Below are 12,827 nucleotides of genomic sequence, written 5' to 3' on the forward strand. Positions count from 1 at the left end.
ACCTCCGCCTCCTGGGTTCAAGCGATTCTCCTACCTCAGCCTCCCGAGTAGCTGGGATTACAGGTGCCCACCACCATGCCTGGCTAATTTTTTTATATTTTTAGTAGAGACAGGGTTTCTCCATGTTGGTCAGGCTGGTCTCAAACTCCTGACCTCAGGTGATCATCCCACCTCGGCCTCCCAAAGTGCTGGGATTTATAGGCATGAGTGACTGTGCCCAGCGTTTTTTTGAGACAGAGTCTTGCTCTGTCGCCCAGGCTGGAGTGCAATGGCGTGACCTCGGCTCACTGCAACCTCTGCCTGCAAGGTTCAAGCAATTCTCCTGCCTCAGCCTCCTGAGTAGCTGGGATCACAGGTATGCACCACCACATCTGGCTGATTTTTGTATTTTTAGTAGAGACAGGGTTTTGCCATGTTGGTCAGGCTGGTCTTGAACTCCTGACCTCGTGACGCCCACCTCAGCCTCCCAAAGTGCTTGGATTACAGGTGTGAGCAACTGCACCTGGCCAACAATGGCTTTTTTTTTTTTTTTTTTGAGGTTCAGGATTGTGGCCAAGATATTTATCCTAAGAATAAGAGAGATTCTTAGGGCGTGTGGACAAACCCAGAGGTTCCTATTACTGACTAATACTAAGGACCAGGAGACCTAAGTGAATTAAAATTCCCTGAGGACAGGCCCTCCCAAGGGATCATGCTGACTCCTTGCCTCCTTGATGTACAGGGTGAGAGCACTGGTTCTCTAGGGCAGTCCATAGGAGTCTAGAAGGTTGTCTGCCTGCTGATCTTACCTAATATGATGTCTATCTGATGATACGTCAGCTTGTTCGTCATCAAGCCCTATCGACCCTGCTCCACAGTGTCTCTAAATGCATCTTTTCCATTTCTACTGCCATCACCCAACTACATGTCACCATTATTTTTTTCCTTTTTTTAATAGAGATGGGGCCTTGCTATGTTGCCTAGGTTGGTCTTGAACTCCTGGGCTCAAGCAGTCCTCTCACCTCGGCCTCTCCAAGTGCTGGGATTACAAATGTGAGCCACTACACCCAGCCCTAACATTATTTTATGACTGTTATACTGCAATAGCCTCAACATTTATTTCTTTGCCTCCAATTCTCTCTCCCGTAATCCATTCTAAAGCCCACCATTAGAGTAAATGAAACTAAATTAGACCATGCATCATGGTACTCTAGGGCTTAGTGGTTCCCAATTGCTTAGAAAAGTTCAAAACCCTTTGACTTTCAAAGGCCTTAATGTTATGTCCCCATCTCACTTTTTCTTTTTTTTTTTTTTTTAAGACAGAGTCTCGCTCTGTCCCCAGGCTGGAGTGCAGTGGTGTGATCTTGGCTCACTGCAACCTCTGCCTGCTGGGTTCAAGCGATTCTCCTGCCTCAGTCTCCCGAGTAGCTGGGACTACAGGCGCGCACCACCATGCCCAGTTAATTTTTTTTTTTTTTTGAGACGGAGTCTCGCTCTGTCCCCCAGGCTGGAGTGCAGTGGCCGGATCTCAGCTTATTGCAAGCTCCGCCTCCCAGGTTTACGCCATTCTCCTGCCTCAGCCTCCCGTGTAGCTAGGACTACAGGCACCCGCCACCTCACCCGGCTAGTTTTTTGTATTTTTTTTTTTTTTTTAGTAGAGACGGGGTTTCACCAGGTTAGGCAGGATGGACTCGATCTCCTGACCTCGTGATCCGCCCGTCTCGGCCTCCCAAAGTGCTGGGATTACAGGCTTGAGCCACTGCGCCCGGCCTGTGCCCAGTTAATTTCTGTATTTTTAGTAGAGATGGGGTTTCACCATGTTGGCCAGGATAGTCATGATCTCCTGACCTCATGATCCGACCACCTCGGCCTCCCAAAAGTGCTGGGATTACAAGCATGAGACACCACGCCCAGCCTGGCCCCATCGCACTTTTCTATATATCCCATGTTGGTAAACATTCAGGTTAATCCATTCAACAATGGAGTGTCTGCCATGGGTCAGGTATGGCTGGGGTTATGAAGAGAAGTACGTTAAGTGCTCTCATCAAGTGGACAACCAGAGAGAGTAATAAAATTGAAGAGTAGCCAGTATAGAAGAAGGAAAATCAGGAGCGTGTGGTACACTAAAAAGCACAGGAAGAAAGTGTTTCCATACAAGAATTATAAACCAAGTCAAATACTGCTGAAAAGTATAAGGAGGCCTGCAAATTGACCACTGAGACATGGCAATGTAGAGGTCACAGATAACCTTGACAAGTTTCAGTGGTGAGAATCATAGCTTCATAGAAGTGGGTTCAAGACAGAAAAGGAGGTGAGAGGCTGCTATACAAAGGAACATCAGGCTGGGCACAATGGCTCACGCCTGTAATCCCACTTTGGAAGGCCGAGGCAGGAGGATGGCTTGACTCCAGGAGTTTATACTAACCTGGGCAACAGTGAGACCCCATCTCTGCCAAAAATAAATTTTTAAAAATTAGCTGGACGTGATGGTACATGTCTGTAGGCCCAGCTACTTGGGAGGCTGAGGTGCTCAGATGTTCAGTGCTGCAGTGAGCCATGATTGCACCACTGTACTCCAGCCTGAACAGAGCAAAACCCTGTCTATGCCGGGCACGGTGGCTCACGCCTGTAATCCCAGCACTTTGGGAGGCCGAGGCAGGTGGATCATGAGGTCAGGAGTTCAAGACCAGCCTGGCCAACATGGTGAAACCCCATCTCTACTAAAAATACAAAAACTAGCTGGGTGTGATGGCACGGGCCTGTAGTCCCAGCTATTCGGGAGGCTGAGGCAGAATTGCTTGAACCTGGGAGGTGGAGGTCGCAGTGAGCCAAGACTGCGCCATTGCACTCCAGCCTGGGCAACACAGTGAGACTCCATCTCAAAACAAACAAACAAAACAAACAAACAAAAAGCCTTTCTCTAAAAATAAAATAAAAGGGGCCAGGCACGGTGTCTCATGCCTGTAATCCCAGCACTTTGGGAGGCTGAGGCGGGCAGATCACAAGGTCAGGAGTTCAAGACCAGCCTGACCAATATGGTGAAACCCTGTATCTACTAAAAATATAAAATTAGCTGGGCATAGTGGCACGGCCCTGTAATCCCAGCTACTCAGGAGTCTGAGGCAGGAGAATCGCTTGAACCTGGGAGGCGGAGGTTGCAGTGATCTGAGATCGCGCCACAGTACTCCAACCTGGGTGAAAGAGCAAGACTCCATCTCAAAAAAAAAAAAAAAAAAAAAAGCCAGGCGCAGTGGCTCACATCTGTCATCCCACCACTTTGGGAGGCCAAGGCCAGCGGATCACGAGGTCATGAGTTCGAGACTGGCCTGGCTAACACAGTGAAACCCCGTCTCTACTAAAAATACAAAAATTAGCCGGGCATGGTAGTTGCCCACCTGTAGTTGGCGTCAGCCACCGCGCCAGGCCTCATTTTTTTTTTTTTGAGACCGAGTCTCACTCTGTTGCCCAGGCTGGAGTGCAGTGGCACTATCTCGGCTCACTGCAACCTCCGTCTCTCAGGTTCAAGCAGTTCTCCTGTCTTAGCCTCCAGAGTAGCTGGGATTACAGGTGCGCACCACCACACCCATCTAATTTTTGTGTTTTTAGTAGAGACAGGGTTTCGCCATGTTTCCCAGGCTGGTCTTGAACTCCTGGGCTCAAGCAATCCACCCACTTCAGCCTCCCAAAGTGCTGGGATTACTAGCATGAGGCACAGAGCCCAGCCTGTAATCCCAACACTTTGGGAGGCCAAGGTAGGAGGATCACCTGAGCCCAGGAGTTCAAGACCAGCCTGGGCAAAATAACGATACCCCATCTCTACAAGAAATAAAAAAATTAGCCAAGCCTGGTGGCATGCACCTGTGTTCCTAGCTACTCACGAGGCTGAGGTGGGAGAATCACTTCAGCCCAGGAACCCAGAAGGCTGAGGCAGCAATGAGCCCTGATGGTGCCACTGCACTCCAGCCTGGGTGACAAGGCAAGACCTCATCTCAAAACAATTTTTTAAAAGTGAGCTTGCTCACCTTTCCTATGTCTCTCAGCACCTTGCTTTCGAATTTTAGCTATTATTTTTACAGATCTTTTAACAAAAAGGCTGCTTTAATTAATGTTAACATACGTGGCATATAACAGGATCCTTTTTCCCAAGGGCTTTACAAACCTCTAGAGTCAAATGTGCCTTACTATCAGCACCAAAATAAATGGTGTCAACCGGGTGCAGTGACTCACGCCTGTAATCCCAGCACTTTAAGAGGCTGAGGCAGGCGAATGACCTGAGGCCAGGAGTTCAAGACCAGCCTGGCCAACATGGTGAAACCACGTCTCTACTAAAAATACAATAATCAGTCGGGCGAGGTGGCTCCCAACTGTAGTCCCAGCACCTTGGGAGGCCGAGACTGGCGGGTCACTTGAGGCCACGAGTTCGAGACCAGCCTGGCCAACATGGTGAAACCCAATCTCTACTAAAAATACAAAACCTAGCCGGCTGTGGTGGCGCACGCCTGTAATCCCAGCTACACGGGAGGCTGAGGTATAAGAGTCGTCTGAACGTGGGAGGTGGAGCTTGTAGTAAGCCGAGATCACGCCACTGCACTCCAGCCTGGGCAACAGAGCTAGACTCTGTCTCAAAACAAACAAAAATGTTGTCAAGACTCTCAGACGAGTTGCTAATGGAGTAAGGCCTATATGTAAATAGCACCAAAGACTATGCAACAGAGATGGAAGAAGCAAGCAGGGAGGCAGGAATAGTTTAGCCGTGGCAGTTTTAGCTTAGTCCACTTATATAAATGGTTCTTTAGGGTAGTACATGGAGCATCCTCATTTCCAAACATCGAACTGAGAGCTGTGCAAAATAACTCCAAGTTCCCAACTATGCCCCCTTAATTATCCCTATCATCTAAGACTGTTGTTCCTATCCATCACTGAACTTCCTCGTCCTCTTCCTTCAACCCCTGTTAGTCAATGGTTGAAATTTTGATTTGGTAAAAAAGCTCTGGCAAAAACCAGTAAAAGGGGCTCGCGAATCAGGTCTCAGGGAAGCACAGAGGTAGCCACTAGAAGGCCCGAGGTGCTCATGGAAAGAGCTCGAGCCCAGGAGCTCGGAGCCGCCGTTACGTAACCGGCACCCAGAGCCTCCGAAGACCGGAAGGCCCCGCTCAGGCCCCGACCCCGCCCCGGCCCGGCAGCCGGTAGGTGCCGTGCGCAACCCTCCGGAAGCTGCCGCCCCTTTCCCCTTTTATGGGAATACTTTTTAAAAAAAATTAAAGTTCGCTGACGCCACCCAGTAGGACTGGCCGCCCTATAACCGTGATCAAGGAGCTCCTCGCCACTTCTCACTTCCGCTTCCTTCCAGTAAGGAGTCGGGGTCTTCCCCAGTTTTCTTGCCAGGCGGCGGCGGCGGCGGCGGCGACTGGCGATGTTTGGCCTCAAAAGAAACGCGGTAATCGGACTCAACCTCTACTGTGGGGGGGCCGGCTTGGGGGCCGGCAGCGGCGGCGCCACCCCTCCGGGAGGGCGGCTTTTGGCTACGGAGAAGGAGGCCTCGGCCCGGCGAGAGATAGGGGGAGGGGAGGCCGGCACGGTGATTGGCGGAAGCGCCGGCGCAAGCCCCCCGGCCGCCCTCACGCCAGACGCCCGGAGGGTCGCGCGGCCGCCGCCCATTGGCGCGGAGGTCCCCGACGTCACCGCGAGCCCCGCGAGGCTGCTTTTCTTTGCGCCCACCCGCCGCGCGGGGCCGCTTGAGGAGATGGAAGCCCCGGCCGCCGACGCCATCATGTCGCCCGAAGAGGAGCTGGACGGGTACGAGCCGGAGCCTCTCGGGAAGCGGCCGGCTGTCCTGCCCCTGCTGGAGTTGGTCGGGGAATCTGGTAATAGCCCCAGTACGGATGGGTCACTACCCTCGACGCCGCCGCCAGCAGAGGAGGAGGAGGACGAGTTGTACCGGCAGTCGCTGGAGATTATCTCTCGGTACCTTCGGGAGCAGGCCACCGGCGCCAAGGACACAAAGCCAATGGGCAGGTCTGGGGCCACCAGCAGGAAGGCTCTGGAGACCTTACGACGGGTTGGGGATGGCGTGCAGCGCAACCACGAGACGGCCTTCCAAGGTAAGGGGGTTCATTAATCGCCAAGGCCTCACTCCCTTTTTTCCATCTCTCCCTGGACTCACCCGCCGAGGGTGGGTGGAAACCGAAACGAGTCAGTGTTGAAACGTGTCTCATCCTATTCCTGAAACCAGAATATTCTGGCCTTGAGTCATTGTTTCCGCCCATCTTGATTCTTTTGGAAATGGCAGCTCGTGTTCAAAGACCGGAAAGGGTGGGATGTCAATTCCAAGTGGGGTCGACCTGAGTTCTATAAATCCCAGTAGCCACTTTCCCGCCGTGGGTGGGCAGGCGAATCTTGCGCCGGTTTAGACAAAGGAGGCCGTGAGGACCTGCATGCTTTTCTTCCCCAGGCATGCTTCGGAAACTGGACATCAAAAACGAAGACGATGTCAAATCTTTGTCTCGAGTGATGGTCCATGTTTTCAGCGACGGCGTAACAAACTGGGGCAGGATTGTGACTCTCATTTCTTTTGGTGCCTTTGTGGCGAAACACTTGAAGACCATAAACCAAGAAAGCTGCATCGAACCATTAGCAGAAAGTATCACAGACGTTCTCGTAAGGACAAAACGGGACTGGCTAGTTAAACAAAGAGGCTGGGTAAGTTTTCCTTAAGGATGAAAGGGGACTTGGAGTGGAAGTAGAATGAAGGATTTATTTAGAGAGGTGGGGATATCTAAAGGTTTTTTGCAGGCTCTAACTAAAGGACCATTGTTTATTTGATAATGATTTAGTGGATCCTTAGAGATAGTGGTATGGCGGTCTTGAATTGTATCAAAAATCTTGGTTTTCTCTAGGCTATTTTTTGTTCCAGTTCAGTTGAATACTCTTCAGTGGATTCAAACCATGAAGAAATAAGTCACCAGGGGAGGATAGCTGAAATACATTCCTAAGGCGCTCCCTGTTTTAATTGAGAAGATACGGGGTGGACCTTGCGTTTTAAACAGAAACCCAGATCTGATGCAGGATGTACTTAACCACGTTGAGAAAAACTGATCTTCGCAGTTGAGGTGTTACTGAAATATTAGGTGGTGGAGATTTGAGAATAAGTGTTTTAGTCTTTTACTTCATGGGAACTCTGGAAGTCCCTTGGTTTGGATAAATCCTAATATGACCAAGATAGTACTGTAAAATGAAGTTTAACTATCATGGGTGCCCACTTAAGAAACTGAAGAACTTAGAAATGTCTTTTTTTTTTTTTTTTTTTTGCCCCAGGGTGAATAATAATTGGTTTACTGTTGTTTTAGGGGGGATCCTTAGATATTTTAATTTACCTTTTTTCTGGATAGTAGTGTTGTTAAGAGAGCAGAAACCCATACTTGAAAATGTGCTTGTCTTTTTTGTTTTGTAGGATGGGTTTGTGGAGTTCTTCCATGTAGAGGACCTAGAAGGTGGCATCAGAAATGTGCTGCTGGCTTTTGCAGGTGTTGCTGGAGTAGGAGCTGGTTTGGCATATCTAATAAGATAGCCTTACTGTAAGTGCAATAGTTGACTTTTAACCAACCACCACCACCAACCACCAAAACCAGTTTATGCAGTTGGACTGCAAGCTGTAACTTCCAAGAGGTGCACCCTAGCAACCTAGCCAGAAAAGCAAGTGGCAAGAGGATTATGGCTAACGAGAATAAATACATGGGAAAAGTGCTGCCCATTGATAGAAGAGTCACTGTCTGAAAGAAGCAAAGCTCAGTTTCAGCAACAAACAAACTTTGTTTGGGAAGCTATGGAGGAGGACTTTTAGATTTAGTGAAGATGGTAGGGTGGAAAGACTTAATTTCCTTGTTGAGAACAGGAAAGTGGCCAGTAGTCAGGCAAGTCATAGAATTGATTACCCGCCGAATTCATTAATTTCCTGTAGTGTTAAGAGAAGCACTAACAATGCCAGTGACCTGTGTAAAAGCTACAAGGAATAGAACTATGACTGTAAGCCTCAGTACTGTACAAGGGAAGCTTTTCCTCTCTATAATTAGCTTTCCCAGTATACTTCTTGAAATAGAAAGTCCAAGTGTTCAGGACTTTTATACCTGTTATACTTTGGCTTGGTTTCCATGATTCTTACTTCATTAGCCTAGTTTATGGCCAATAATACTTGATGGGGAAGACTCAGTAATTAGTTATGAATATGGATATCCTCAATTCTTAAGACAAACAATTTGTAAATGTATTTGTAAAAATTGTATATATTTTTACAGAAAGTCTATTTCTTTGCAACAATGAGAGTATCGAATTTACATTAGTTTTTTTCATACCCTTTTGAACTTTGCAACTTCGGTAATTAGGAACCTGTTTCTTACAGCTTTTCTATGCTAAACTTTGTTCTGTTCAGTTCTAGAGTGTATACAGAACGAATTGATGTGTAACTGTACGCAAACTGGTTGTAGTGGAACCAATCTGATTGATAAACTATGCAGGTTTAAATTTTCTTATCTGATTTTGGTAAGTATTCCTTAGATAGGTTTTTCTTTGAAAACCTGGGATTGAGAGGTTGATGAATGGAAATTCTTTCACTTCATTATATGCAAGTTTTCAATAATTAGGTCTAAGTGGAGTTTTAAAGTTACTGATGACTTACAAATAATGGGCTCTGATTGGGCAATACTCATTTGAGTTCCTTCCATTTGACCTAATTTAACTGGTGAAATTTAAACTGAATTCATGAGCGCATCTTTAAAGCTTTTACTAAAAGATTTTCAGCTGTTCTGAATGGAACTCGTTAGCCGTGTGCATATAAAAAGATCACATCAGGTGGATGGAGAGACATTTGATCCCTTGTTTGCTTAATAAATTGTAAAATGATGGCTTGGAAAAGCAAGCAAGTCTAACCATGGTGCTATTATTAGGCTTGTTACACACACAGGTCTAAGCCTAGTATGTCAATAAAACAAATACTGTTTTGTTTCTATTAATGATTCCCAAACTTTGTTTCAAATTTTTGCATTGGCATCTTTGGATTTCAGTCTTGATGTTTGTTCTATCAGACTTACCTTTTATTTCCTGTCCTTCCTTGAAATTGCTGCTTGTTCTGCTCCCTCAACAGATATTTATATCAAGTCTACAGCTTTCCCCTGCCATCCCTTTCTAGCCCTTTTAGATTTTGGCACTGTGAAACCCTGCTGGGAACCTGAGTGACCCTCCCTCCCCGCCAAGAGTCCACAGACCTTTCATCTCTCATGAACTTTATCCTCTTAGCAGGTGGTAATACCATGGGTGCTGTGACACTAACAGTCATTGAGGGGTGGGAGGAAGTCCCTTTTCCTTAGACTGGTATCTTTTCAACTATTGTTTTATCCTGTTTTGGGGGGAAATGTGTCAAAAGTCCCCTCAGGAATTTTCAGAGGAGGGAACATCTTACGAGGCTTTCTCTAAAGTTTCCTATGTATATGAGTATGCTCACTTAAATTTACAGAATGAGGTGAGCTGTGTTAAACCTCAGAGTTTAAAAGCTACTGATAAACTGAAGAAAGTGTCTATATTGGAACTAGGGTCATTTGAAAGCTTCAGTCTCTGAGCATGACCTTTAGTCTGTGGACTCCATTTAAAAATAGGCATGAATAAGATGACTAAGAATGTAATGGGGAAGAATTGCCCTGCCTGCCCATCCCAGAGCCATAATGTCAACTTTGCTAGAGCTATTTTTACCTATCTATTTATCGTTCTTGATCATAAGCCACTTATTTATATCATGTATCTCTAAGGACCTAAAAGCACTTTATGTAGTTTTTAATATTAATCTTAAGATCTAGTTACGGTAACTAAAACAGCCTGTCTCCCAAATCCAGTGGAAACAAGTGCATAGATGTGAATTGGTTTTTAGGTGCCCCACTTCCCAATTCATTAGGTATGACTGGAAATACAGACAAGGATCTTAGTTGATATTTTGGGCTTAGGGCACCCCAAGTGGTTTGGGAAAGGAGGAGGGGAGTGGTGGGTTTATAGGGAGAGGACGAGGCAGGTGGTCTGAGTGCTGACTGTCAGCTACATAGTTCAGGCAAATCCTCCAAAAGGGAAAGGGAGGGGCTGCTTAGAAGGATGGCGCTCTCAGTGACTACTTTTTGACTTCTGTTTGTCTTATGCTTCTCTCAGGGAAAAACATGCAGTCCTCTAGTGTTCATGTGCATTCTGTGGGGGTGAACACCTTGGTTCTGGCTAAACAGCTAGTACTTTTGATAGCTGTGCCAGGAAAAGGACCAACTACAAATTAATGTTGGTTGTAAAATGTAGTGTGTTTCCCTAACTTCCTGTTTTTCCTGAGAAAGAAAATAAATCTTTTATTCAAATACAGGGTGTGATATGGGTCTTTTCTCATCGACGCCTCTTTTCCTTCCCCCTCTTAGGCAAACCTTTTAGAGAAGTCAGCTGAGCAAATATGTATAGGTGCATTCAAAGCAAAAGCCTCACAAAGCTGATTTGCCTTAGAGCAAAGGACAGTTCCTTTCTTCAATTCAAATTAGAGGTGTTGGGTTTTTAATTAAATATATTACTGCTGTACTTGGAGGAGTTCCTAAACCTCCAAGTAAAAAAATTAAAAACCTTCTGAAAAAAAAATCAAAATCTCTGTCTTGATTTATTTATTTTTTTGAGACGAGGTTTCGCTCTTGTTGCCCAGGCTGGAGTGCAATGGTGTGATCTCGGCTCACCACAACCTCTGCCTCCTGGGTTCAAGCAGTTCTCCTGCCTCAGCCTCCCAAGTAGCTGGGATTACAAACATGCGCCACCACACGCGGCTAATTTTGTATTTTTAGGGTTTCTCTGTGTTGGTCGGGCTGGTCTCGAACTCCCGACCTCAGGTGATCCGCCCACCTTTGCCTCCCAAAGTGCTGGGATTGCAGGCGTGAACCACCGTGCTCAACCTGTGTCTCGGTTTTTTGAATCACCAGGTGTTGGTTTGTTTGTTTTGTTTTGAGGCAGAGTCTCACTCTGTCGCCCAGGCTAGAGTGCAGTGGCACAATCCCGGCTCACTGTAACCTCAGCCTCCCGAGTAGCTGGGATCACAGGTGCCTGCCACCATGCCCGGCTAATTTTTTTTTTGAGATGGAGTCACGCTCTGTCGCCCAGGCTAGAGTACAGAGGCGCGATCTCGGCTTAGTGCAAGCTCTGCCGCCTCCCAGCTTCACACCATTCTCCTGCCTCAGCCTCCCGAGAAGCTGGGACTACAGGCGCCTGCCACCACGCCTGGCTAATTTTTTTTTTGTATTTTTAGTAGACACGGGGTTTCACCATGTTTGCCAGGATGGTCTTGATCTCCTGACCTCATGATCCGCCCGCCTTGGCCTCCCAAAGTGCTGGGATTACAGGCGTGAGCCACCGCGCCCGGCCTGCCTGGCTAATTTTTGTATTTTTTAGTAGAGGTGGGGTTTGGCATGTTGGTCAGGCTGGTCTTGAACTCCTGATCTCAATGATCCACCTGCCTCAGCCTAAGCGCTGGGATTACAGGCCTGAGCCACCGCGCCTGGCCTTGATCTTGAGGTAAGAGGGTACTGTACAGCATTTACTCTATCATAACACCTAAATAATACCTAAAGTTAAAAGAGTTTTGATGAAGTTCTTGGGAGCAGTGCTTTTCCCCTTCCATTTTCCAAAAGGAGGTAAAAAGCCAATCAATTTCAAAAACCCCTATCCTGCCCTTTATTTTCGGGTACCTTGAAAGCAAGCTAAATCACCATGGAAATGTGCAAATGTGAGGTTTGCATACTTGGTTTTAAGCCTTGAGCACCAGATGCTAATCAGGCAGTCAGGATTCTGTGCCTTCCTGCATTCAGTTGGATTTCTATTTAAAAGCACGTTTTGGTTTGGAAGCCCCTTTCTGGAGCCTAACTACCAAAAGGCAGCAGCTTTTTGTATCATTACAAAGAAAGCTGTGTAAGTGCACTCCCAAGCCCAAGCCTTGGCCTGAGTTAAGTTAGTGCTATTGCTCCCGTTGATGTGCTATGATGTGAAGCCGTTTCTGGTGCAGTGTTCTTTGCTCAGCACCTTAAAAACTTGGATTTAATAGTAACTGGGTAACCTTAATCACTAGTCAGAATAATCAACACTTCGCTTTATTTGACATAACCAGACTTTCTCAGTTCCTGTTTTGTGTCTAGAGCAAGGTCTTCATACTATTTTCGTTCACAAAATTTTTATTTAAAACAGTTGTGACAGCTGAAGCATTTTACAAAATTAAAGTGAAATAACTTGTACAACTGGTGTGTAGCATGGCTCCAGCCAGATGCCCAGAGCACTAGCCATTAATTACTGGAGTTCAGATGATCAGTTGAGTCTCTATCCTAGTTTTTTTTTTTTTTTTTTTTTTTTTTTTGAGACTGAGTCTCGCTCTGTCACCCAGGCTGGAGTACAGTGGCCGGATCTCAGCTCACTGCAAGCTCCGCCTCCCGGGTTTACACCATTCTCCTGCCTCAGCCTCCCGAGTAGCTGGGACTACAGGCGCCCGCCACCACGCCCGGCTAATTTTTTGTATTTTTTTAGTAGAGACGGGGTTTCACCGTGTTAGCCCGGATGGTCTTGATCTCCTGACCTCGTGATCCGCCCGTCTCGGCCTCCCAAAGTGCTGGGATTACAGGCTTGAGCCACCGCGCCCGGCCTCTATCCTAGTTTTTACTTCACTTGTTCAATCATTATGGAACTTTGTTTCTAGAACGCTGCCACTCTTCAAAGGCTTCTCAATTTCAAAATCGAAAGCTTAATTCTCTTCTTCTTAGTTTCAAAGTTGTTACAGTGTTATCTTACCTATGTGAAGTATGTGGAAAGTT

General features: G+C 46.8%; 1 protein-coding gene across 2 annotated transcripts; it reads left to right on the forward strand.

Annotated features, from left to right (window-relative positions):
• Positions 1 to 5,304: 5,304 nt before the first annotated feature.
• Positions 5,305 to 10,355, forward strand: MCL1 (MCL1 apoptosis regulator, BCL2 family member). 2 transcript variants are annotated; one of them, XM_045364359.2, is made up of 3 exons: positions 5,305 to 6,080; positions 6,431 to 6,678; positions 7,430 to 10,355. In XM_045364359.2, the coding sequence occupies exons 1-3, from the start codon at positions 5,393 to 5,395 to the stop codon at positions 7,544 to 7,546; spliced, it is 1,053 nt and encodes a 350-aa protein (XP_045220294.2). In that variant the 5' UTR covers positions 5,305 to 5,392; the 3' UTR covers positions 7,547 to 10,355. The 2 variants fall into 2 exon arrangements, with proteins under 2 accessions (XP_045220294.2, XP_005542041.3); XM_005541984.4 differs by lacking the exon at positions 6,431 to 6,678.
• The last annotated feature ends 2,472 nt before the right edge of the window (positions 10,356 to 12,827 follow it).

This window comes from Macaca fascicularis, chromosome 1 (genome assembly GCF_037993035.2).
Source record: "Macaca fascicularis isolate 582-1 chromosome 1, T2T-MFA8v1.1".
NCBI classification, from domain to species: domain Eukaryota; kingdom Metazoa; phylum Chordata; class Mammalia; order Primates; family Cercopithecidae; genus Macaca; species Macaca fascicularis.